A 26,953-nucleotide genomic window follows, 5' to 3' on the forward strand; every position below is an offset into this window, starting at 1 on the left:
AAGCCGCTCCGTGTCGCTGCTGCTGCCCTGCGCGTGAAACACAATCCCGCTGGGGAGGAAGAAACTCTGCGCAGCGAGCAGCGAGCGGGCAAACGCGAACATTTTTAACTTAATTAATCAGAGCCGATTAGTCGAAGACGGCGAGCAAGGAACCATTCCGAAGCGGGATTTATTTCGTCGCATTTCCGAAGAAGAAAAACAAACGAACAGAGAGAAAAAACTTCCTGAAATGACCGGGGTTCTGTGCGTGTGAGAGAGACAGCTCCATAAGCCGGTGAATCGAGTTTCAAAAGAAGTGCGCTCATATTTCAGTTGTCTCTCAGCGAGCAAGCGGACTTGTTCGAAGCTGGCGGACTCTTCGGACCGCTGATCATCTGTGGACTTTAAAAACACATTTTCCTCTCAACCCGCAGCCAATAGAGCCAATATATATATATAAAAAGGAGTTGGTCCCTAAATCCACGGCAATGGGGTGAGTAATCCAGAGAGCGCTGCGCTTCGGAGCGCCTCTCATGACACCTGCACTGACTCTAATGAAATGTATGTGTGTGTGTTTGCGGTGAAAATACGACAGAATATGTCTGCAATCGTCCACGCACGGCTCTGAAAAAAAAAATGTGACCATCATTGTAACCCAAAGCTTGTCTGTTATCGTTGGGGAGCAGATAATTTACAGCCAATAGCCAGATTATTTGGCAATGCTGGTATAATCTAAAAGGCGACTTCATCTCGCCTTCGCTGCCAGTGAGGTATTCAGCAGATTTCATGTGTGGGGGGGAAAAGGCTTGGTGCCATATTTATAATTATGGAGTTATTTATATTTAATTTATAGCCGAACATTTGGTTCTTCTTTTGAATACTTCAGGTCTTCCTTATCTGTCTGTAGGAATATGGTTTGGAGAGGTTTATGATACGGAGGTGGAAAAGTCAGCACTGCCCACTAATAAGGAGAGATGGTACTTCTGGAAGTGTGTGTGTGTGTGTGTGTGTGTGTGTGTGTGTGTGTGTGTGTGTGTGTGTGTGTGTGTGTGTGTGTGTTTTCAGAGAGCTGGAGGTATTGGTGCATTCCCACAGTTGTTTACAGGGTACAGAACATTATTTTGCCTTCATTGTCGACCGGTGTGTGTGAATGTTGACTCTGGCTGGATGCCTTATGCAATCACCAGCTTCACATCTCCACATTTCACAGATTCTTTCTGCCGGAGTACCGTACGTCTCCCATTTGCATGGCCTTTTATTTGACGTAAAAAAATCACAAATAATTAGATTTATTTCAGAATCAAGCCTTTGCCCCAATAACATAATTTTGACGCTTCTATTTACATGTAAAGTTGTAAAAAAGTGGCCACAGAGCTTGTTTTCTCCTGAGCTGAGCAGGCATGTGTGTTGTTGTTGTTTTTTTTTTAAATGTAAGAAACCAGTTCATCAGTCTTGACTCCCTCTCAGGACTCTGGCATACTCACCCAGCGGGTTTGAAAGTGAGAGAAGTCAGCGGTATTGTGTCATGAATGTGGCCCCGTGGACGAGCGAGGCAGCCAGTCCGGGACAGGAGGTCACACCTGAAAGCCAACAAGTTTCTTTTTGTCTGGTCATTGCTAACCAGAAGTGTGACTTGACAGCTGATTTTTTTTTTTAGGTAATCGGACACAAATGGATCCCAGGAAATAGAATCTGGACAGTCATTCTGTAAAATTCACTGCAGGGTCACAAACCTGTAGGACCTGAAGCTTGAGCCAGCAGATATTTGACACTTTTGGTTAAGAAGTTACTAACTTTTATGTCAGTTCCCTACAATTAATCATCCCCCACGGCAGCTACATTTTACTTATTGGTTAATTTGCAGTTTATAAGTCTCTTAAATCTTTAAAAAATCAAATAAATACTTGTGGTAGTGTCCTTAAGCACAAGACCATGACATTGAATAGCTCGTTTTCCCTACACATTCAATTTAACATATTCAATATTTCCTAATGACCTCCAAATGTAGAAGCCAAAGCATTTTTTTTTGTTGAAAAACAACCTAAAATAGTTTCCTGTTATTTGTATTCATTGTTTCATCTCATCATTTAAACTTTAAAGAAAACAGTTTATCTCAAACGGACGTGAAAATCAAGATTCAGTGCACATGCGTGCTTGATTGTTCAATATATAAATTACATTCCCGTATTGATAGATTGTGTCCCGCCCCGTAAGTAACAAGTCAATAGATAGAAGTGAGTTTGTGTATGTTTGCTGGAACAAAACGTCGCCCGTTTCTCGTAGGATTTGTGTCCTTTTGTCTCTGCTCTTTGCTCCTAAATGGAGTTATAGATTAACTATGAGTCACACACATATTACCACCCTCAGTATCTCCCTAGCAGGTCTTTGGTCATCCACCATGTTGACCGTGACACATTTGTTATTGATTACATCACTTATCACGTGACGTGTAAAGCACGATACTGTAGTCTCCATTATAATATTATGTGTGCAGCATGCCAAGCAAATGTAATTCAAGCCTGCTGAAGAATTCTAATAACAAATAGTGGGGAAGAAAGTGATGGTTATTGTCTCGCAGGCTAAGCGCTGCGTCTCCCGAAAGCCTGTTTTCCTGAATAAGCAGTTACACAGACAGCAATGCAATCAGCATATTGCTATTTAAAATAAGCCACGCTGGGAGCAGCCTCAACACAAGGCTAGATGATAATCTCCTCGCTGGCCTGAGAGGGACAGTTAAAGGCTTAACTCTCCTCGATTAGTCCGTGTGACATGTGATGCGGTCGCGGGTCTCTTGGCTGCCGGGACATGAGAGTGGACTGTAAACCTAATCAGACTGTGTGTTCTGGGTCTGTGTTTTGAAGGCCAGAGGGGGGAGGTTTCCGAGGTGCAGCAGGGGAATAGAATGGGGTTGAAGAATCATGGGTAAATGAAAGGGGACATAATGACGGAGGATTGGACGTCTCCTCACCAGATGGTTGAAGCCTAGGAGGCCATCTGCTGCCATGCTGTGCTTATGAGAAGACTTCCTCACTCTCCAGGCTCTCGGATTGTGTTGGGCTCTGCATCCTATACTCAGTGTGGCAGAGGGGGACCTGCTGTGGTTGCTGGTTTGAATCTGGCCTGCTGCCTCTGATGCATGGGATTCTGTCTGTTGCCTGTCAGTTGCCAACTCACCGGTACTGTACAGTCCACTATACTGTGTCAAGCCAAAGCATTGGTAGTAATAATGGTCAACTTTATTAATTAAAAACGGTGACAAAATAAAATAATTTGAAACAAACATTAAGATTAAACGTAACATACAGATGCTCAGTGTATAACACATTTAGGTTGACAATGAATTTAGCCTAATTAGACTGCTTATAATTTAATCAATTATTGATTGAATAGCAGGAATACAATACGGACTGTAATACTTTACCTCTTCAGGCTTCTGAAAATCCTTCAAATAACGATCTGAGAAGAAAGACGAGCATTTTGTGCTGAACTCGTCAAAAGGGTCAGGAAGGTAAAAGCATGGCTTTAGTCTGTAAAATATCCCATCGCCAGTTCTGAGATCCCAAAGCAACACTTTTTTAAAATTGGCTGTTTTTTGTCAGCTTGTCAGTTTTTTGGGGTCTTGTTCACGAGTGAGGGAAGGATGGAGCGTGAGATTGACAGGCGGATCGGTGCAGCGGCTGCAGTAATGCGGTCGCTGTATCGGTCCGTCGTGGTAAAGAGAGAGCTGAGCCGAAAGGCGAAGCTCTCGGTTTACCGGTCAATCTACGTTCCTACCCTCACCTATGGTCATGAACTTTGGGTCATGACCGAAAGAATAAGATCCCGGATACAAGCGGCCGAAATGAGCTTCCTCCGCAGGGTGGCGGGGCGCTCACTTAGAGATAGGGTGAGGAGCTCCGTCACACGGGGGGAGCTCGGAGTAGAGCCGCTGCTCCTCCACATCGAGAGGAGCCAGTTGAGGTGGCTCGGGCATCTGCATCGGATGCCCCCTGGACGCCTCCCTCGGGAGGTGTTCCAGGCATGCCCCACCGGGAGGAGACCCCGAGGAAGACCCAGGACACGCTGGAGTGACTATGTCACCCGGCTGGCCTGGGAACGCCTTGGGGTCCTCCCGGAGGAGCTGGGGGAAGTGTCTGGGGAGAGGGAAGTCTGGGCGTCCCTGCTCAGGCAGCTGCCCCCGCGACCCGGTCCCGGATAAGCGGAAGATAATGGATGGATGGATGGATGTTTTTTGTCAAACCAACAAACAATTCAACACCCAAAGATACGTAAATGTTTATGTTTGCTCAATGAATTGCTTCCGTGACTCATCAGTGATCAATACGGTTGTGAATGTTTCTCTGATGTACTCTAAAATAACAATATCAATACCATTTTTTGTTTTGTTTTCCATCCAATACACACCTGTTAATAAGTCATAAAATAGGATTTAATATACCATAATAATACGTTATATCATTATTAGCACACTTGGATTATATGTCCCCTTAAAAAAAATGCAGTTTATTGCATTTTACCGAAGCTTCTTAGAAATCCCTATCATTTTAATGAAAGAGTTAAGATGCTTTCTTATTTTATCCCTCCCTTCCACCATTTGTTGCTCTCCGTACTGCGCCCGGAACTAATCTTTTAATAGATAACTTATGCTTACGAAACATTCCCATTTAATTGCTGTTAGCAGCACCGGTACGCTCCTTTCAGTAAATATCAGGAGAATATGATAAAAGCATTAAAATGCATTCATGTCTGCTATTTCAGTATTGAATGTTTCTCACTCAGTTATGAATAAAGTGGGCGAACCTCTTCTTCTTTGACCTTCCTGACATCATTTGCAGCAGCCTGTGTTTGTTGTGATAAAAGCCCAGGTGGTGTTGTAGTGATGATGCCACGGAGGCTTCCTCTGCTGCGTGCTTTGTTCATTCACTCAGACGATATCTCTCACTAATCAGGGTCTGCTCTCCAGCAGGCCTCGCAGGTATACATGATGAAGAACCCTCCTATCTGGGACTTCACCAGCTAATGAGAATCCAAGTCATTACATTTGTGTTTTTCTAATTTGCCACCATATCCGTGCACCTTGAGAGGATTTCTCATGTGCTCCCTCTGACAGATTTGGGAGATGATGTCCTTTTTATTTCTTGGTGCCACTGAAAAGCCAGTTGTAACTTAGTTTATTGTCATCAGCACCAGCAGAGACGACGAGGAAGAATAAGTGCTCCTACTGTACAGAAATACCAGCCATTAGTCGGGTCACTTAGCTTCAAGGACAGGATTTTATACATATTCTGTGTTTTGTAATATAATGATGATGTAGGCTGATGATTTCCCTGCATGAATTCGAACACTTCAGCACCTGAAGTGGTGTAATGTAATGTGTTAACTGCCCCATGCATGATGTACGTCAGCATGCTAATAAGGACTTGTAGTGTTCCCAAAGTTGTGTCCTTTTAGTGTGTGTTCACCTCCGGTCACTGATTTCATTTCACTGGAAATGTCCGTCCTGCTTTGTGTTTTGCATCTGGAGGATTCAAAGAGAGAAGACGTACTTATAAACAGACCAATGACCTCATGAAGTCCCACTGGCACAGAGATGTTGTCTCGCTAATGAACAGATCCTATTAAAGCGCTGTGCAGCTGACTATAGTTTATTCCTCCTCAATCCATTTCACACTCCAAATATGGTGTAAAACCCAGACATTGTGCGATGATGGGATCGCTCTGCTGACCCATTCAGAGGGAGACAACAATAAGTTCACAAAAAACACTTATTTTACTTTTGTTTTGTTTGCCTTTCTATATTTAATTTCCAAGCAGTTCTGCACAGATTCAACCTTTTCCACGCATTTATCTCTATCTGTCATGATTTGTCCTGCCTGTTGTGTGATTTCCAGAGCTGGTTAAGTAACAGTATGTTCACCCTCTGAGGAACGTGAAGAATGTTGCGGTGCACGTACGTACCTGAGTGCTGATTTCTGTCAAACCGGCTACCAAGCTTGTTCAGTGTTTGACCTCAGATTCACAAATCACGTATCAACGATCCAAACACTGACATCGGCCTGTGAGGTAGATGCTGGGGAATGAGCCTGGAGTGAATTCATGAACTCAGGAATCTGGACGAGGCTGCTTTTTTTCACTCGCTGGAAAAAAAGCTCTACCAGAATTAGCAGACCGTGAATGCAGCGTGACTGCACCCCAAACCCGCAAGACTGCAAACTCACCATTCAAACTCTACGTCAAAGATAGAAGCTGCCCGCTGTTATTCACACTTCATCTCAGGACACGGTGTCGTCCTGCATCATCTTAGAATGTCGTCTTTAAGCAGCAGGATTATCCCTCACCCAGCGAGCGTCGCTTAAACGCTGGATATAGTGTTACAGGGGGGTACAGGTAGTGATCACCCTCACGTTTCCATCCAAGTTGTTGGGTGTCGTCATGACTTTTTGTGATTTATAAATACATTTAAAGGTACAGTTTGATGTAATCCTCGGGTATCTGGCTGTAAGCGCATTCCTTTGTTTTTATTGCATTCTTTAGCCGGTACACAACACGACTGCTGCCTCATCAGTGTGGATGGGCCTGGCGTGGGCGTGTAGGTGTATAGGCATTGAGAGTGCAGCACACACACACACACACACACACACACACACACACACACACACACACCTGTAAATTATTCAAAGCACCAGATGGGGACAGAGCTCCCGACCGTCAGCGGGAGAAAAAACATCCAGCGGTCAGAAAGTCCCAAATGTCGTCTTCTTTTTTTTTTTTTTTTTAATCCAGCAAAATCAATCAATCAGCCTAATGCTGTTTATCTGGGAAAAGCAGATCACTGGATTCCACCAACAGTTGTTTGAGTGCATCCATGTGTTCAGCAGTGGCCTTTCACTTCTCTTCCCCTGCCAGTGTGATCTGGCTCCAGACACTGCTGCTGCAAAGGTCAGCGTGTGTGTGTCTGTCTGTGTGTCTGTGTGTGTGTGTGTGTGTCTCTATGTAAAGCGACAACACTGTTCTGTATAATGGGTTTTGTTGTCCCCAAAGCAGATGAAAACTGAGATTAGGCTTAAAAAAAGGACAGTGAAGTTATTAGGCCTTCATTTCGGTGAGAACCATAATCCCAATGGAAGTAAAAGCTTTATTAGCTCATGAATTGCCGCCGCCCGGCTGTCTGTTTGACATCATTTTCACCGGGACCTCATAGTAGTGCATTAAAGTTACCGAATGTCCTCTTGACAACTTGCTTTTTTCCAGTTGCTCTAAGGCATTACAACGACGATGACACCATCTGTACCCTGTTAATGTCACATCTAGTCTTGTTTCTGCTCGCTTTTGCAGCTCTGTTAGATTTTAATAATCATAAGAACATGCTCTCAGATGATTTCGGGTTAAGATTATCTTTCAAATCACACCCCTGTGCTCTAAAAAATGCAATATTTGTAATGGTTTGTGTGTGTGTTTTTTTTTTAACAGCACCAAGCAAAGTGTGTCCAGTTCACCCTTGTGCCAACTTCCCACATTTAGTTGAAATCCCATACGTCATTATAGTAAATGGAAGGCCAAGAATGGAAAGCAAATGATGATTGAGGATAGAGGATCAGGATTTCAACAGCCAAAAAAATCTGATCTGTGATCCGTTTAGTGATTTGTGATCTGTTATTATGTACAGTTTGTTTCAGTTTCCCCAGATCTGAAGCATATGGGGACTTTACGGAGAATGAGGCGGCCAAAATCGAAATAATCATCAATTAGAAGTGAAAAATGATGCATTCACATACAATTATTAAACAATAAACAGCTTGTTGAGAAGACCAAGAGGCCTATCTAACATAAACCACCAGCCTTAAGGGCTGTTAATAAACATTTCAGACCGAAATCAAAGCAAATGAAACCCTCATTTGTTCAACTTTAGTGTAGTTTGACACACACACGTTGTCTGTCAACCATTTGCACATGAGTTTTTGGTGTGTACTTTGACCCATGGAGAAGAAAAAGAAGATATCGGGGTGACGGTCAAACCAATAAAATAGAAGATAAGAAGACAAAGAGTGACACTAGCAATGCACCAACACTGATATTGTTCCATTACTCAAATAACTGCAGTTAAAGTCTATTGGTGCGTCCCTAACAGAGAAGGAAACAGAGTGCTATACCAACTTTTACAAGTAGGCTATAAAGATAAGTGTGTAGCAGTGACCACTTCACCATGGCTGAAAGACATTCACTTCACATTTTGACTTCCAGCAGGATGATAAGTGCGTCCCATCTGCCTCCCCCGTATTCTTCATCTGCATCCATTATTGAGTTTTTGAAGTGTCCTCCGATCCCTCTCATCCTGTCACTCCACCTAATTATTCCTCACTCTTGGAGTTTCATAGGGGGAGCGTCACACATCGACCTTCACTCACCTTTTGTTAATATGAGAGCTTCCAGTGGATAATTTAACCTTGCAGGGTCCGGCCCCTGTAAAGCACTGCACTTTAAAACGGGCAGCTGGTTTTTCACCTTCAGCAGTGGGGTTCTTGTCTAGTGTCGAGTGCCCAGAGAGTTTGTATTGATCTGAGAATGTACTGCGTGTGCAGGTGTGGTGAGTTCCAACAAATAGTTCTGGTTGGAGTTGATGTTGAAACTGGTAAAACAAGAAAAGTCTATTCTTGTCTTTATAATGTCTTTAGTATATTATAGCACATTTTGCTCTTCTTACCTGTAGCACTGTTGTTCTTAAGGTATGTTTTTTCACTCTTACTTTATCAGCAATGATATGTTGTGGTTTCTTTCTTTTGACAAATGTACTTATTGGAAGTCGCTTTGGACAAAAACTGCTAAATGCCTGGAAATAGCTGGAACAAAGAGAGCGGACTACATTTTTCCCAGTTAGGCGGAGTGTGGAAGCATTTCCACTGTATTTGTCAGTCTGCAGTCATTCAGGTTTAACAGGCGTCTGCTCTTTCATCGCCATGTTAATGTTCTTTTGGAGCAAACTGGCCACGAGCTGCTCATTTCTTCACCCTCTGAAAGAAGGATGACATGATATTGAACCGTTCTTACAACAAAGGATCAGATAAAATAAGCAGAAAAATGGCCGTAGCACAAGCAAAGACAAAAACCTGCATACTGGTTACGACTGGTCGCCGACTCAGGAGTTGGGCTGAGTTTTAATTGATCTTTCTCATGCTGGGCGGAAGTCTTCTTCATATTGTTTCCCAATCCACTGCGGTGACTCACCATTGCTTCAGTTCTATTGAAAATATAATTGAACCATTGGTGTTAATAGCTTTGTCCATCCTCATATCACTCATTACATCGTTAGTGTTGGAAGAACTTCATGACTGCAGGCTGTAATTGGCATCGTTTAATTTTGTTCTGGAGCGCTCCTCCTATAAAGTCACCACAGGCACTCGGCCCTGATTGGTAGACAAACATTGTCAACTAAAGGGGAAACAAATTGCTAAAACTCTTAAGAGCTTTTTTTTATTTTTAGAAATTGAACAAACTTTTTTACAGACTTCTAAAAGCACAGACTCGATATTAAAGTATTCCTTCTAATAGGTCAGCTCGGCTTTACTTTACTACAGACTTGAAGAGGATTGTGTCATGTATTTAGTGCTCAGGGGAAATCTTCCATCTAACAGTCGATATGAGTTCATACACAGACATACAAGTGCACACTCTCACACACACACAAACACCTAGATATGTGTCATCTGTGGCTTAGGAGAGGGGAGGGCGTGTTGATGTGCAGCTGGCTAGATTTAGTGTTTGTTACATTATCGCCTGCCTGTCTGGGCTGATACTCTCATGACTCGGCATCTCTGGAGACCAAAGCTTAGACATTGTGCTTCTTCTGTCCATCCCTCATATCGTCTCCTCTGTCCCCTGCTCTCCAGGGAGCAGCCGATCTACACCACCAGGGCCCACGTCTTCCAAATCGACCCAACCACCAAGAAGAACTGGGTCCCTGCCAGCAAGCAGGCCGTCACCGTCTCCTATTTTTATGACAGCACACGCAACAGCTACCGCATCATCAGCGTGGATGGATCCAAGGTATGTGTGTGTGTGTGTGTGTGCGTGCATGTGTGTGCATAATGTGTGTGTGTGTTTGTGTGCCTATGTGAGAAAGAGATGATTGGAAACGTTTAACTGCTCTCAGGAGAGACAGTGGAGGCTGAGGAAGAGCACTCAAAGCCAGCATCGAATTGAAACTGTAATAATGTTACACCTGCCGCTCCCATTGATCAGCAACAACTTAACCGTGGGCCGTTTCATATTTCTGTGCTCTCCTGCTGCTGATCTGTGGTCATCTATGGCTGAATGGTTTCCATCCAAACATCCGACTTGGAACGTAGGAGAATAAATTCTATCGATAGAACGAACAAAGTTCTGCTTCTCTCCGTGTTCCCGCCGTTCAAAGCTCCGCCGTGTGACGTTAAATGCTGTTAAATGAGCAGGAAGCTCTGATAGGAGGGAGGCCCAACATGGTTAATCTACACTGAACACACATGTTTTCATTGCAAAGTTTCCCTTTAACACACATTTTGTTCCTTTGTGACTTTGCTCTGAAACATGATGAACATGAAGTGGTGCAGCAGTTAAATATTGATATCATGATACATTTTTTTTTTTAATTAATCATTATTTTGTTTATAGAAAGTGGGGACACATTTTCCATCTCCAATCAAATCAATTTACAAATATATACGGCATAAAACTGAGAAACGCAGCACTTTCACGGGTTGAAGAACTGAAAATATGAGTATTATACCCTAATAAATGACTAATCCCTGATCAAAACTGTATTAGATTAATTTTTGGTTAACTATTTGACCAATCGACATATCTGTTCAGCACTAATTTGGAGAGATTTCTTGACCAATAACTACATAGAATGATAATAATGACTAATTATTGTAATGTTTACCACATAAATGAATGTTGTTCCTGTTCCGAAAATGAGTGACAGAGCAGTCGAACCGGAAAAACAAGAAAACTTTACATTATGAGCATCTGGTAAATGCATTTCAGAGTAAATAATTACAATAATAATAGGCATTTAAATATCAATACATAAAATGAAACTGATATTGTCAGAATTTTTACAGAAATTACATACTCATGTCTGCTCCCCCCCAGTCCCCTCTGGTCTGATTTTTCACCACATTCACACCATCTTCCTCCGCTTACTGAAAGAGTAGATTATGTGTTTCCATGGCGATTAGAGTCTTCTCTCCGTGTGAAAACTGGAGGAGATTTATGACGGCAGTATCCCCCTGCAGACACTGTTGGGAAATCACCTTACGCACAATCTTTAATCACACAGATTACCCGTAGAGCCACTTCACAGACCCAACAGGTTGGCGGTTGTTTCCACCCGTTTCTCTTCACGTCGCCGGCCTTTTTCCCATGCACCACTCTGTCGGGGTGATGTGGCGTTCAATTTTTTTTTATACCAACCCAACAGCTGAAGGGTAGGTCTCACAGGAACTCAACATAGACACATGTGAATGTAGAGTATTTGCATCGCAAGCAGTTTCTGCTGTTGCAGACGGACTTCCTTCTCAGCAGTGACAAATACATGCAAACATATGCCATTTGAGTTCTGCATATTTCGATATTTAGATCTTTTAAAATAAATGAAAATGCATTATTTGTCTTATCCTGCAAAGCATTGTTGAGTCAAAATGGGTTAGCTTCAAAATAGCTCTCTTCCCATGACAAGAAACCAGAGGGAAAAGTAATCTGTTATGTCATCAAGCAGGACTTGCAGCCACAGCACTGATAATACTACTCGTTTATCCGTTTGCTTTGCAAGAAAGATATCTGAAATCAAGTAATAATGAGATTAGTTTTGTTTGTGTGTGTGTGTGTGTGTGTGGATGACACACTACTGTAACCTTGAGTAGCAGATCAGCATGTGTGATATAATGTGTCCAAGGCTCCTGCTGATTTCGGAGTCATCTCTCCGTTTAATTCCTTAGTTCATTTGAGTAAGCTCGGTACGAGCAAAGGAACCGCTAGCGAGGGAATGTCGAGTCATATCGAATAAATGTTAAATACAGTCTGCACTGTGTTCGCTGGCTGCGAGGGAGACGGGTCTGTCCAGAGGAATAGTCTGTGCTGCTGTACACACTAACTATGACGGACCGTCAGCTTATATCCGTCCATCCATGATGGCCGGGCGACTCGCTGATGATGATACGGCAAGTAGGAGAGCACATCAGCACTTCTGGCTCTCGCTCATCCTGAATTGCACTTTTCATACGAACAACTCCAAATGTGATTTACTTTAAGAAACGAAAACTTTTCAGCTCTTTTAAATATTTTCTTTGCTTTTTGCCTATTTTTTTCTCTCTTTAGCTATCCAATATGTCTTTATGTCTTACTTTACATTTAAATTGAGCTTGTTAAATGTGTGTCTGGTAGCTTTACCAGATGACAGTGTTTAACTAGTCTCATGAACCGGTGCCTATTCAGACGTAGCTATACCGTTCTGGTCCTGGGAACAACACCGAGACTCACACCAAACAGATATGGATTTATTATGATGTTTTAATATTAAAGATTGAATTATGTTACGATAAAAGTTTGGTTGCAATGTTATCCATCATCCAGCTTCAGCAGGTTATATCCTATACCCCCACTACATAGAGGGCTGTGTACTTATACATCCAAAGTTGATTAATATTGTACAAATTGCACCAAATTGGATAAAAGCACTACAAGTGGTCTCCAGCAATACACCCACCAAGTGAGAAGTAGACGAGCGGTTCTCGAGACGTGTGAAGAACACAGGCAGACAGACATTCCTTGATTAACAGAGTAGATGTGCCAATACTACAAACATACAGCCAACTTCCTGTGTTATCATCGCCTTGCTGTGCTATAAAATTGTGGCTGCATTCCAAGAACACCATATAGTTTCTCTCCCTGTGTGTCATCACGTTTAGTCTCACTGGGGGATAAAAATAACATGCCGACCTTCCACTTCAGACTCCGGAAATCAAGTGAGATCGGGTACTTTTACTGTATTTCTAACCATCGTGATGAGAGAAGGCACTGGGTTGAGTCCCAAAACACTCATCCACATACACTCACACTAAGCTGAACTAATGTGACTCTCCAACAAAGAAATTCAGTCTTGAAACACAAAGTGTTTATCACTATTTTGCCAGGAAAACAAACTGGAACAACAATTAGAAAATGTGAATCATAAGCGTATTTATTTATTTATTTATTCCAATGAAAAGGCTGCTGTGCATCAGTCGGCTGTCAAGGCTGAAACTCATAAATCCTGTATTTTGTAGTGCTGTGTTTATTCTAAGTGAAGTTGCCCACGCTCTGTCGAGTCTCGGGCTTGAATGGTTGTGTGGAGATCGGCGTGAAGGTCTCTGGATCTATAGAGGGAAAGGTGTTAGGGGTGAGCATAGATTGCAGACATTATGCGGCCGCTGCTGCTCAGGGCTGAAAGTGGGTCGAACTTTAATCACAAGGTTGGCAGCCCTTTTGTTCCCAAATGTTTAGGATGGGTTAAATAAAATGAAATGTAATGTATGTCTATGTGAGTGACGGCTGAAATAATGTTGAGCTCGCGTTAAAAAATGATTTATTCGCTTATGCACAGCCAGTTTTATTATATAAGATCAGATTTAATAATACAAAAATGAAAATGTCTTACTTTTAAATTAGGTTTCCACTATTATGGAAAGCATAAGGGGCCAGCTCGGTTATAGTATAGAAAATAGCCGTCACGTTGAGGTTTGAATGAGGTGGTGCAACCGTTACTCCACCTCCAGTTAACCCCTCCTCCCTTCACAAACCTGCGTCACTGCCTCCACGGCACGCATCCTCCACATGGTGAGATGGGATGCGTCGGGTCATTGGAGCGGCTGGCGGACGTACAAAGAAAATACTTAACATTTCACTTCAACCACGTCACACCTCCTGCTCGATGAGCGATCGCAATTTTCCATTTTGCCTCGATGAGAGAACGCGGCGACCGTCATCTCGTCTTTCTTTTGGCTGCGCTTCGGCTGCCAGTCACACCTGCTCATCATCATCATCATCATCATCATCATCATCATTCCAGCTGACCATTGTCACCGTTATTTCTGATATATATCCTTCATAAACCGAACATTCAGCTGAAACCCGCTGAAGTCGAACATCGTTGACCATTTATTTCGTAAAATAATGAGGCACTCAATTATGAGCAAGAACAGTAATATTTAACTTGTTTTTAAATATCAAAGAATGTTAGCTCTTTAGACATTTGACTTTTTGTCATCTTATAAAAGCGACCGCTCGGTGTGAAGGGTGTCCATGACTGAGTCATTGGGTGTCTGACTAGTGATCACAGCTCTCTCCCCTCCCAGAGACTCCTCTTCCACGTTCTACATCTCCTCTCTGTTTTACTGACTTTGCAGATTTCTGTGCACTCTGCAGACACATAATCAGCAGAGACCGATGTCTCCCATAACCCCCCTGGCTGTCCCCGAGCTTCCAGCTGACCCTCAGGCCATTGGCCAGCTCCGCTCCGCGCCTCCTATGCCACTTGATCCGCAGCCCGGCTCACCACTAACACAGCTGCCAGCGTCACTCTGCTCCCCCTCCCTCCCACTCAGTCCACTCGAGGCCCAGGAAGACGGGGCCAACCAGGTCGTCCTGAACGTACGCTTGCATATCATTAGTTGGGATTCCACATCGTTTCTTTCTCGATGCATATCTGTTGATACTGATTTGTTGTCCGTTAGGCTTGTGTGATACGGTTGAAGTCGTCGCAATATGTTTTTAAATATCGCTTATGAATCATAATATGAACAATATTTGAGGGGAAAAAATGCCAGAAAATAATGAGATCGATTGACTATTAATGGTTTGGTCTATAAAATGTCAAAATAAAATGTAAATATGCATTTCCTCAAGACAAATTGTGAAATTGGTGTCTTAAAATGGCTCGTTTTATCCATCCAACACTCTAAACCTCAAAGATGATCAATCCCAAAAGACAAATAAAGTGTTAAGAAGCTGGAACTTGTGTGGATTTGTGTGTTCTCAGGCTCAGGCAGCTCCTGTTGAACTGAGGTTCCTACCTCCGTTCAGTGTTGAGGAGAATTTGACAAGTTGGCTGTTGATTTGAAGTGGTACAACTTCAAGCAGGCGTTCCGAACACGACATGTAGAGGAGACGCTTTCTAGCAAACAAAGGAGATGAAACTGCAGAGAAATGTAGACTCTAATTGGCTGATTTATAACATGATGCCTTTGAGGGTTATATATATATATATATATATATATATATATATATATTTCTTTTCTCTTGTTCTGTTTAAAAGGTTGGTACTGTGTTTTCCATATGCTTACCTCATTAGTGTTTAGCTTCATTCTGCAGCAACGGCCCAGTTCCTTCACAATGATCATTAAAGTTTCATCTCATCTTAACACTTCTTCCAGCCAACGCAGTGATCGCCGTTAAATATTCACACCGTTCAGGCTTTGCTCAGGTTTCCTCTTCAGAGGAAATCAGGTAACCTTATTATTGATAAAGCCTCTGAAAGAGTGACGATCATTGAAAATCAGATAACGGATAACAATGTGCCACTCGCCTTATAAACCCTTGATGCAGTCGGAATCACTCTGTCTCTCCCCCTCCCCCTCACTCCCTCCCCCTCCCTCCCTCCACCCAGGCTGCATTAGCATTGTTTCGAATGGGTCAGATATGTCTATACGAGTGTGTCGACTGTGTGCCCGTGTCCTCATTCTGTTAGCTCACTGTCTGCTTTTTTCGGGTCTCCATGTCCAGTAATAATGCGGTGTAAAGCCTTTTAACACCTCAGCATCTGAAAAGACGGAGAGGGAGACGGTGGGGGCGTAGAAAAGGACACGAGTCTGTCAGCAATTTGTGTTCTGGAATCCTGTGATCAGAGCCATGTTGCTATGAAACAAGGGCTGCAGTGTGATTAAACTGTCTGCCATTGTTCCTTAATTGTTTGGGTAATTTGCATGTGCCGTTAAGTTTTCTTGTGTCTTGATAGTGAGAATGGGTTCGTGTGCACGTGCTGGAGTAATTTAAAGCTGCTTGTGTTTACATCTAGCCGGTCATATATTGATTAGACGTGTTTATAACGTCAACACACATCAGTGCAGTCCGGTCAGACAGAAATAGTGTTTTCGGCATCTATTGGTTTCCACTGTCGCTGGCCGAGTGCACTGGTTACAGTTTTAGCAGCAGAGGTTTACGAGCAGCTGGTTTCTGCAACAACAGGTGAACATGCAGCAAACATGGAGGCTGTAATTTGACTCCTTGGAGGTTAGTGGGTCACTGCATAGTGTGTGTGTCAATATTTATTTCTGTCAGCAAATCTTTAATTGCGATTGTGGAACGAAATGACGGACAAATATTTGACATGTTTTGCGTACACAGAGTATATACCTGGCCCCACCCACATCCACCCACAATCCTACACGCTGGATCATTTAATAGTAATAATAATCCCATTTTAAGTAGGTTGGCACATTTCTGATTCATACTATTTTGCTGGTGTCGTCTGAAACCTGGTGGATAAATTCTGTGATGGATCACAGAATGAATGAAGTGATGGTTTTTGCACATCAGGATCTAATATTATCCAACTCATTCATACATTCATACACATTCACACACCGATTTGCTTTTAGTGAAGATAAGTTATGTTATTATAAAGTGGATCATCCTAAGAGAAAAGAAGTCAAACTTGTCATGTGGGCATGGTGAAAGACCTTTGCAGGGTTTGAGATTTATTTGTATGAATGGAGTAACAATAGGGGATTGTCCTTTGCTAAATCAGTAGGACTATATGAAGCAGTTACTTCTTTTTCAATACGTCTTGAACAAGACGCACACTTTCAAAACCCAGCGGCGTGCATCTTTCTGAGGAAGCGTGTCCATCGGCTGAACCTGAGAACCAAGCTTCTATACATTATCAATGACTTCCACCTGAGCTGGGAAAATAACGTTGCATTGTCCTTACAGGTGATCATCAACAGTACCATCACGCCCAACATGACGTTCACCAAGACGTCGCAGAAGTTTGGCCAGTGGGCGGACAGCAGGGCCAACACCGTGTTCGGCCTGGGCTTCGCTTCGGAGCAGCAACTGGCGAAGGTGAGGGGATTTCTGCAGCATCACACGGGAATCACCAAATCATCCATTAAGAGGCAGTTCATGTATGTATCTGTCCTCAAACTGGAGCCGACTGCACAATTATCTTATTATTTTTCACACCAGATGGGGGAAGTTAAGCAATTAGATAATTGGCTCTTTGATCTCCAAAATGTTTTATAATGAGCCAAACTGCATTAGACATTTCAGCTTGTGTCGTCCTCACGGCTCTTTCATTGGTTTTCTCTCGTCTTTTCCAGTTTTCTGAGAAGTTCCAGGAGGTAAAAGAAGCAGCCACGCTAGCGAGGGACAAATCTCAAGACAAGGTGGACACATTGAGTAATCACTCCCAGGTAAACGATATCCCTCTGCTTTCTTGACATTCTGATTCTGCTGCTACAGAGGGAAAACCAGCAACACTGCAGAGAAAATAAGCCATTAAAACATTTCAGTTCAGCCCATTTTCCATTCACAAACTTCTGTGTTGGAAAAAAAGCTACTGGCTTTATTCAAATCAGCTGCTGAAGCTTGTGTTGAATATATTACATGTCACTACGTCAACTCATTCATGTAACGGTGTGGTCAAAGGTCATTCTAAGTTACTGCCTGGCACCACAATTAAGAGCACAAGGAAGCCAACAGGTGTACTCAACAAATACAGTTTTCTCAGTTTGACGCCGGTTAAATTGATATTCTGTCTGTAAGTAAAGAGGAGGATCCATCAGCCTGGCCTCCAGATGGCAGGAATCAGACTCATCTGTGAGACACACAAAGCTGCTGGGCCATATGACATGATAAATACTGGCATCAGTTTTCCCCCCACCCCTCCGCTGTCATAGCTGACGTGTCCGGAGTGTTTACAGTGTTTCGCAGGGAGAAAGTCCAGGGGCCCATTTTCACAGTCACAGCGTGATTCATGACACACATTTATGGATTTTCACCCATCAGACCCTTTTAGAAAGCTACATGTACACTGAATCAAAACACGTCCCTCTGTCCCCTACCAGGAGTCTGGACCTGAGACGCCCTCGTCCAACCAGGCGTCCAGCATTAATGGGACAGACGATGAGAAAATCTGTCATGTCGGTCCGGAGGCTGCTGTGCTGAAGACCGAGAACGAGCGTCTCAAGAGTGCAGTGGAGCAGAGGTGAGGCTTCCTTTTAATGGACATTTCAGGAGGACCTCTTTAAGGTGACATCCACATGTGTTTCTCCCCTTCATGATACAATCACGTGACACATAATGTCACATGATGGCGAACCTCGCTTCAAGAGGCATCACAGCGTTTTAATGCTAGCCTTCACACTATTTTTATTTCTTGTCTTTTAATCGTCTCCGCACCAAACGGTGCTCAAATGTTCTCCCTATTCATTTTACTGCTGCCGGGACGATGTCATGGCCCCTGAGGGCTCAGAAATCATCTGATCCAATCAAAAGAGTGATGCTGCTCCGCTCCACCGTTTGGTTATATGGCCTTTTTTTAATCCAGATGCTGAGTGTATAAATCGCTAATTGCATGAAACACCAGATGGGATTAAAATGACCCAAGGGCATCTGAGTCGACTAGAACTACAGTAAGTACATTTCACCAAAATGAGATATGACATTGGGTAGCAAAAAAAAAAAAATAAATCCTGACATATTGGATCCAGATGGGATAAAAGGCCCTGAGATAAAATAAATAAAGCAAAACTGAATATAAACAGACCAATTAGCAGACCTTCCATGACAACACTTCAGACTTTACACGCACAAGAAAATAAGAATTTCATTTCCGAATATTTCTCAATAATTTCCCTGGAATCCTGGATCCTGGAAAGGACGATTGCTAGTTTAACCTTCTTTTAGTCAGCATTTAAAATGGGCTATTTGTTCCTTCAGAGAAATTCAGCAAAAAGGAGACTGACGTTTTCATTGCTTGATGACTAATTTAATTGTTTCTTGTTTATCTTTATGATTATTTTGTATTTTGAAAATAGGGAACTTTGCTTTCATTACTTTTCTCAGGACATAACTTCCATTTTATTCCGTATCTAAAGGTGCATTGAGACAGAATATATCTTCTTGCCTGTGACACTCTCTTTAAAATGTTGATGTACATCTTCTCATTGTGAAGGTGATATTCATCCGAATAAAAATGTGACCTTTCTTACTTTATTGCTTGAAGTTTAACGTATAAAAATGATGCCTGCTAACTATATTTAATGAATTATTTTAACGGTCAACGCTCCCAACTGTCTCTTATAATATAATTGGTATCTTTCTAAGAAACTCAGAAATCATGATGAAATCAGGGCTCTAAGACAGTGACTCTCAACCAAACATTGTTAAAGTGGATGAAGCTCTGATTTGTGGAAGTGTGTCGTAGTAGTGAACCCGCTGAGGACCGTAGAATGCTGCGGTGCAGGTCTGCCCATATTTGACGGAGAGCAGCACACTTTAAACCAGCCATGCATAAGGAAGGGAACAGCGATGCATACTAAATATACATCACAACCTCTCCGACCTCATTGATAAGACAGAAACACACACACTGTGTGGTATGAAAAGATACCAGAGTGTGTATTTCTGCATCTCAGTAGCTCATTAGACTGTTGAGACTTTCCCCACTTACTTCTATTTTTACATCTTGACAGTGTGATGTACATCAAATCTGATGAAATAGTCATGGATTTGTAGCATGATGTGTCACGTTAGTGGACACAAGCCCTGGGCGTTTCACAACAAACCTGTCTACATTTTTCCTCCATTAATAACTGTCTTCCTGGATCACATTCTCTCTCTCTCTCTCTGTGTGTGTGTCTCTCTCTCTCCTGTCTGACAGCAACACCAACGCCAAGAAGTGGGAAACAGAGCTGCAGACTTTAAGAGAAAATAACGCCAGGCTGGTGGACGCACTGCAGGAGTCCTCCGCTAACGTAGAGAGCTGGAAAAAACAACTTAGTGTCTGCAAGGAAGAGAGTGACACGCTCCGGGAAAAGGTAATACAGTCAGGGAAGTTAAATAATGAGCACAGACCCACTGATCCTGCTGGCAGAAAAAGGGAGGGATCAGAAACACTGTTGCTGCTTTTGTAAAAAAGGAACAAGTCTGCACTGTAAACTCACAAAATGAGCAGGTTATCTGTTCTAGTTAGACGAATCTATCACTTAAAACCAAGAGCCAACGAAGTGCCGTAGCTTGTATTAGTCTCTGTGTTCCCTGCACCAGAATCTACTATAAATAGAATCATTTCAGCTCCACAATCAATGTGGGCTGTTACTGCAGCTGGGCTGGTTTTACGATCGTTTAACAACATGCTGCAAGTTTTTTCTTTTTTAACCGATTACTCGTGTCAGCTTTCAAGATGACATCACTCACACATGTTGTCCACATTAAGTACTTTTCACAATCACAACTTGACATGTTTCATGGACAACGTGTCCCTCGTTCTGTTTGCAGATTGCAGAGCTAGAAGCTCAGTGCGAAGAAGCCAATCAGGAGAAGGAGAAAAACGCCCAACTGTCTGCACGAGTGCAGGAGCTGGAGACCGAGCTGCACGACAAAGAGCAGGTGAGGCGTCTGCAGCACATTTGTCCTCAAACAGCTGGGGCCACTGTTCAATGTAAGCGCTTGTAAGGCATTTTTTTTGTAACAGATGTGGTATTTTTCCTCCGATGTTTATGAATCACTTGATCCCCTTTAATCCATTCTTTATTACACAAACAATAATTCATGTAAACATCATCTCCTGAAGGACCCGTTCATGTTTCTCTTCCTCCGTCCAACATTTCAGAGTGTCTCTCCACTGTTCTTACTCAGTACCACTCCTCTCCCTCAGGAGCTGCTTATACCTCCTGTAATCGGGTTTGGTTGAGGGATCTTGGGTTTTATATGGATCGCTGTTGTTATTTTCGCCTACCCAGCTAAACCCAGACTTTTCTCCCGCCCAATGATTTTTCTCTTAATATCTTACGTTCTGTGCTGCTGTTCAGCAGCATACTCGATATCTGTCCTGTTTTGGTCCGTTTGCAATCCGCTGTGACGCTGACTTTGTAGTGGGAGCAGCGGGGAATAAATCTATTATTATCATCATTCATAATGCAAAGTAACTGACTGTCAGCTCGGCGGAGCCTAATGGTACTGTTATGTCTAATGAGAATGAGCCCTGCGCGGCCACCAAGTCTTTTGACCTTTGTTCGCTGCTGGTTTCACGCTGTTTGGGTCTGCATACAGATGATTACGACCAAATTATGACAATCTCTGGGAGTCTCGCTGCCTTTTTTCAATCATGACTGTGTCTCCCCACCAAAAAGGTAAACACAATCAGCCACGTGTGCAGCAGAGGGAAACGGATAAAACAAATTAATCCTAAAGTTACCATAAGAGGACCATAGTTTGTAAGTGAGGATATATTTTAATTTCAACAAAAGACAGTATTATTTTCTCTGTTCACAGTGGCTTTTAGATACATGACCACATCCTGAAAATTAGCACATTCACAATTGAGAACCATGAAGGTGTGACATTTCTGCTTGAATAAAAATAACCTAAGGGGTTAATTAATTAATTGATAATAGTTGCAGATTTATTTTGCATTGATCAACTAATCGTTGAATCTCTAGTCTTCATATTTAACCTGATCAGCAAATTGGATATTTAGAGTCACATTGAAACATTAGCAATAAATACACACATTTCAGATGCAGGCACCAACAAATGATAATTTGCTTAATTAATGACTTATCAATCCTCAAACAGGTTGTTGATTTATTTTTCTGCCGATTGTCTAATCCAGTCATTCCCAAAGACCTGCAGGTGGATCACAGGAGATTTTATTAGAGTCGTCATACAAATCAGCAGAATTCCTTCCATAGTCTTTTCTTTAACATTTATATCTGCAGTACACTTTTGAGCCACATGAGGGAGTCTGAATGTTTGTATTGTTCTGAATTGGGTTGCATGGTTTGTAATTTAAAAAAAAAGTGGGTTCCCAGAAATAAACAATCCATTATTTATTTAGTTTGAATGTAATAGTGCTTTAGAATAATGATGTTTCGGCTTGTGCTGCATAAAGACCCTTTAACATTCCCGGAGGTAAACGGCGTGTCTGGGATATTCTGGTTTTGCACCTGGCAGCGGGTATTAATAGAAGATATACATCTTTCCTTGGAGGGCTGTATATCTTACACAACAACAGGAAGGAAGTAGTTCAAAGAGCTGGGGCTGATTTTGAGACATTATGAGAAAAGAATCATGTCCTGCGGGGGCGTTTCCACGGTCCTGTGTGTCAGCCATATCGGTCCGCTCGGTGACCGAAGGGCCTGCAGAAGGAAGTCTCATTGTTTGCAGAGTAGTGACGCAGACGGCGGCCCACCGAGGCTCATCTGCCGAGTGACTCATCGCTGTCTAGAAATGCTACATGCTCAGCGGCCTCCAAATAAAAACGTGCCCATGAATTATTAAGCATTCACCGTTGTGTTGACCCCAGCGCTGGCCAGACATGAACTAACAGAACAAAGCTGCAGCAGACTGTGTGTGTGTGTGTGTGTGTGTGTGTGTGTGTGTGTGAAAACGATATTCATTATTACCACATTAATATAATAAAATACTCAGAACCTTTACGCTGTGATTTTTTCACATAAACTGCTTATTTATTGAATTACCAGAAAACATGCTATATCATGATATATATCGTTATCGAGGTATGAAATTACCTATATTGGGATTGGAGATTATTCCATATTGTCCAGCTGTTGATTTGATTTGACGTTGTGTCGATGTCCTTTTATTTTATTTTTTAAAGTTGGCATTACTCTTTGATCAGATCAATGTGGTTTCTGATGTAAATAGTAACATCCATTTTGTTTTTATATCGTTAAAGTTGAGCTGCTTCACAACATTCAAGGGAATAGAACGACACTTTGGGAAATACGCTTCTTTTCATTACCGTATGATAAATGTGGGGCTGGAACGAAGAGACAGCTAAGTTTAGCTTAGCATAACGACTAGAAACACCACATCGAACTCTTGGCAAGAAAGCAAATAAGCCCAAAATGTTGAACTACTTCTTTAACATTTGAAAAGTTTGGCTTGTATTTTTTTTGCTGTCTTTTGATGAACCGGCTTCTGTATGTATTTTTTCTCCCAGGAGCTGGAGAACCTGAGGAAGCAGGCGGAGATAATCCCCCAGCTTATGGCGGAGTGCGAGAGCATCACCGCAAAACTGCAGGTAACGTTCAAAAGCACCCAGGACTCCCACAAACCCCGACACATTCCTCTCCGGTGTGACTCACGGCACAGAAGCTCGGGCTGCGGCGTGTGTCACAGCGAGGAAGCTCACACAGGCGGAAGCGACGCTTTCAGACAGAGGTAGATAATCAGAGTTGCCATTCATCACTCTGCCCGAGGGCTGGCGAAACAACCTTTCCATCACGTGTCTCACGGACGCACATTGTGGTTACTGTATCTATTAATAAAGGACCCTCCTCAATGCGGAGCAGATTAGTGCGTCTTTGAAAAGGTTTCCTCCTCCTCCTCGTCTGTGAAACGGAGACGTCACGGCTTATTAGCGGCGCAGATTTCATCTGTTTTGCAAAAACAGCGGTTGTGAAGTTCGACGTTGTTTCCGAGCTTTAATGACCGTCACATCTCTGGAAGTGTGTGGGTTGTTGGGTGTGAGAATCTGCGGTTGCCAAAAACAATCCGGATTCCCATGAACTCGCCTCTTCCTTGTGACAAAGGGCACCTGTTGGTCCAGTGTGATAACATCAGACTTTCTGTCAAACCAGAAGCACCAGGCGTGGTGAACGTCTCCACGCCCCATTGGCACCAGGTCAGACGCGCACCGCGTCGATGGTGACGTCGGATTGCATCGTCCGCGCTGTCATACGTGTGCTGCCTTTCAAGCCGGGGGCCGGGTGGAGGATAAAACCAACAGCGTGCATGCCTGGAGTTCTTGTGCTTCACAAAGCTCGGTCGCCCGGTTGGTTTCTGCAACAGCCAGCTGGATGAATGACAGCGACAACAAAACCGGCTGAAGCAGAGTTTATCTAACCCACTACCCAAACTGAGGAGAAGCTTAGACAATGGGATTTCTGGAATACCTCCGTTTATCCACAACCCAAACTCAAAACGCAGCCGCGGCGCATTCAGATAAAAGTTAATGGGTCAAGTTAAAACTGTTGGAAATGTTTTTTCTCTGTGGTTTAGTTCTTTTTCTTTTTTTAAATGAATGCACTTCCTCTGTGTGCGGCCGTGGCTCCTCTATTTTAAGGCGACACCCCACATGGAGATCAGGTTTCAGGAGTCGGCTAGAGATACAGGCAGCCGGCGCAACACCCATTTAGCACTCCTATTTTAAACCCCACCCTTCAGCGGTATCCACGGCATTAATGTGTCAATCGAGTCGCCGGCTAGTCTGTAAAACGTGCGTCACCCTCCCATCATCATGCAAAGATATTAGTATTATTATTTCTTTTAGTTTTCAGTCCTTTTAATTGGGTTTTGTCTCACAGAATTGTGATTTTTGATAACATCTGTAAGAAGATCTCAATAAAAAAACATTGTATTGCTATTAAATGCATCGCTATTCAGAAATTAACTCTCGCCCTACTATCCGTCCACAGACTGCCGAGATGAAGAACAAGGAGCTGGAGGGGAGGATAGAGGTTCTGCAGCTGGACGTGGAAGACAGTCAACAGAAGCAGGGCAACATGAAGGGCGAGCTGAAGAAGTTCATGGATCTGCTGGACGGAAAGATAGACGAGCTGCACGAGTTCAGGCAGGGGCTCTCCAAGCTGGGTGTTGATAACTGAGGAAAGTTGCACTGAGCTGAGGAGGGTCAGAGGTCAGGTACGAAGGATTCACTACAGTATGTCTTCAGGGCAGAAACTATGTGGCACCTACTCCCCCAAGGTGATGTCCACTCAGACACTATCAGCTTTGGCTTCTAATAAACACTACCATGTGAGAAAGAGATGGTTTTGGCGAGGGAGGGAGGGAGAGTGAGAGTGTGAGAGAGTGTGAGACTGGCAGGAGGAAGGCCAGTGTGCTGCACCAAATGGCTGGTGGTGGGTTCTTAGATTCTGTCCATCTATCTATTTTTTTTTTTTTTTTTCCTTTGGCAGTCTGAGCTTAGAGTAGAAGAGGGGACTCAAAAGGGCTAAAATGAATAACACACAAAGACAATGCTGTTCAGCATCACTCAAGTAATAATGGTGTTCATCCTTGTGGCCCCTCCCCCCCCCCCCTCCCTCCGGGAATTACAGACGACAATATTTCTACAGACTGCCCCTCGCCGTCGCCTCTCATCTATCTCAGGTGTGTCAGAAAGACAGTTTGTACTCGTTAGACGATATGCACATACATGACGAACGGCCGCGACACAAAGTGCCTCCAGGTGAGTCTTAAATCTCCCTGGCGAGGAGAACTGGCCAAGCGATGACCATCACCACGATAATAACATCCTCACTATTAAAATGGAGAGGAGGAGAAAAAAGCAGGCAGGAGATGTTTTTAATGTGGTGACGAACTCAACAGACAAATCGAGTGTTTGCACAAAAACTAGTCTGAGAAAGGGACGGCAGCAGGAAGTGATCAACCCTGGCATGGGCGTTTGCAGTAAACACTCCTTTTGATTATATTTGCATAGAGAAAGGAACGCTCTCTTGTCTTCACAGCATTTCTTCAGGAACATCCAAAAAAGTCATAGTGTTCAGAGGGCTTTGTGTGTGCGATAGTATGGTTGTCCAGATGTAGAAGGAAGACGTCTCCCAGGCTGCTGATGTGCTTCCTACTCCCTGGTTTTTGTTCTGGTGGTGGTTGTGTTTGGGTGAGGGGACTCGGTGGTGCCCGATGGAGTGAATAATGTGAAAGTCTACTTCACTGATGACATTAAGATGGCATGACAAACCCTGTCAGATTCTTGGTTTATGTTTTACGTATTTATTTATTTTTGGTGCCTCTCTGCAACTAGTGTTTTTTCCAGAACATACCAAGTAAATCACCCATGAATTAATGTCTCTATAGATTAACCATAATATATGAAATATACCAAACGGTCAGGATTCAGAGGTTTTATAATTATTGAGGATTTGTTTGCAGGGTGGTGTTTGCAGCTGCTTTTTTGGGGGGGGGGAGTCCATCTTGAGAACGTGGTACATTTTGAAATCAAAGGCATATGTTGTAGTGGCATATTTACTGGGTAATTCTATGATGTCTATATTTTTTCATCACTGTTCTGAACTGTGAAGGGACATGTTTTGCTTCTCTCTCTGTTTAACTCTACTGTTCATAATTCACCTGAACCTGGAACACAAAGTATGATCCTTCCTTTTGAACCAATGCCTCTTGTGCACTTTTGTGACTCCTGTTCAATATTGTATAGAACTGACAATTGTTAAAATTTAGTTTAATTACAACGCTGAGTTTGGTGTCTTCTTTTACGTTCAATTAGTGCCGCCCGGCGAGGAGGTGGTCCACTAATCCCCATTTAGTCGTAATTCAGTATTGTGGGTTCTGTGTTGTTAAAGCCTACAAATACGCTTACGTGTATCGAGTCTGGAGGCATTTCTTTCCCTGGATGAGGAGCTCAGAGAAGGAGCTGGAATGAATCTACAGAGCAAGAGCTGCATCCCGTCGAGGTTCGAGTAAGAAGCCCCGCCGCCGCACGTCTTTTTCTCTGATTTACACAGCACTAAATATAGCTGTAATCTGAATAGAGACGCACATAACCAAAGCAAAAACGAGTGGGATTCAATCGCATCAATCAGTGACTCGTATACATTTGTTCCTGAGATTAGAGCAAATAAAGCAGATATGAGCTTCTTGAGGGATGGAAAAACCCTTAAACTCCAACGCAATC

General features: G+C 43.0%; 1 protein-coding gene across 2 annotated transcripts; it reads left to right on the plus strand.

Moving 5' to 3' along the window:
- On the plus strand, positions 1-25,552 carry homer2 (homer scaffold protein 2). Of its 2 annotated transcripts, XR_014597039.1 has the most exons (10): positions 1-472; positions 9,864-10,020; positions 16,981-17,112; positions 17,370-17,462; positions 18,117-18,256; positions 19,934-20,090; positions 20,551-20,661; positions 23,240-23,320; positions 24,717-25,100; positions 25,133-25,552. XR_014597039.1 is itself a non-coding variant. In XM_084007827.1 (9 exons), exons 1-9 carry the CDS (start codon positions 468-470, stop codon positions 24,903-24,905), a joined length of 1,065 nt encoding a protein of 354 aa, XP_083863953.1. In that variant the 5' UTR covers positions 1-467; the 3' UTR covers positions 24,906-25,552. The 2 variants fall into 2 exon arrangements, 1 of the variants encoding a protein (XP_083863953.1); XM_084007827.1 differs by having other exon boundaries at positions 24,717-25,552.
- Positions 25,553-26,953: the final 1,401 nt, after the last annotated feature.

The sequence above is a fragment of the Eutrigla gurnardus genome (genome assembly GCF_963514095.1).
Source record: "Eutrigla gurnardus genome assembly, chromosome: 1".
Classification (NCBI taxonomy): Eukaryota; Metazoa; Chordata; class Actinopteri; order Perciformes; family Triglidae; genus Eutrigla; species Eutrigla gurnardus.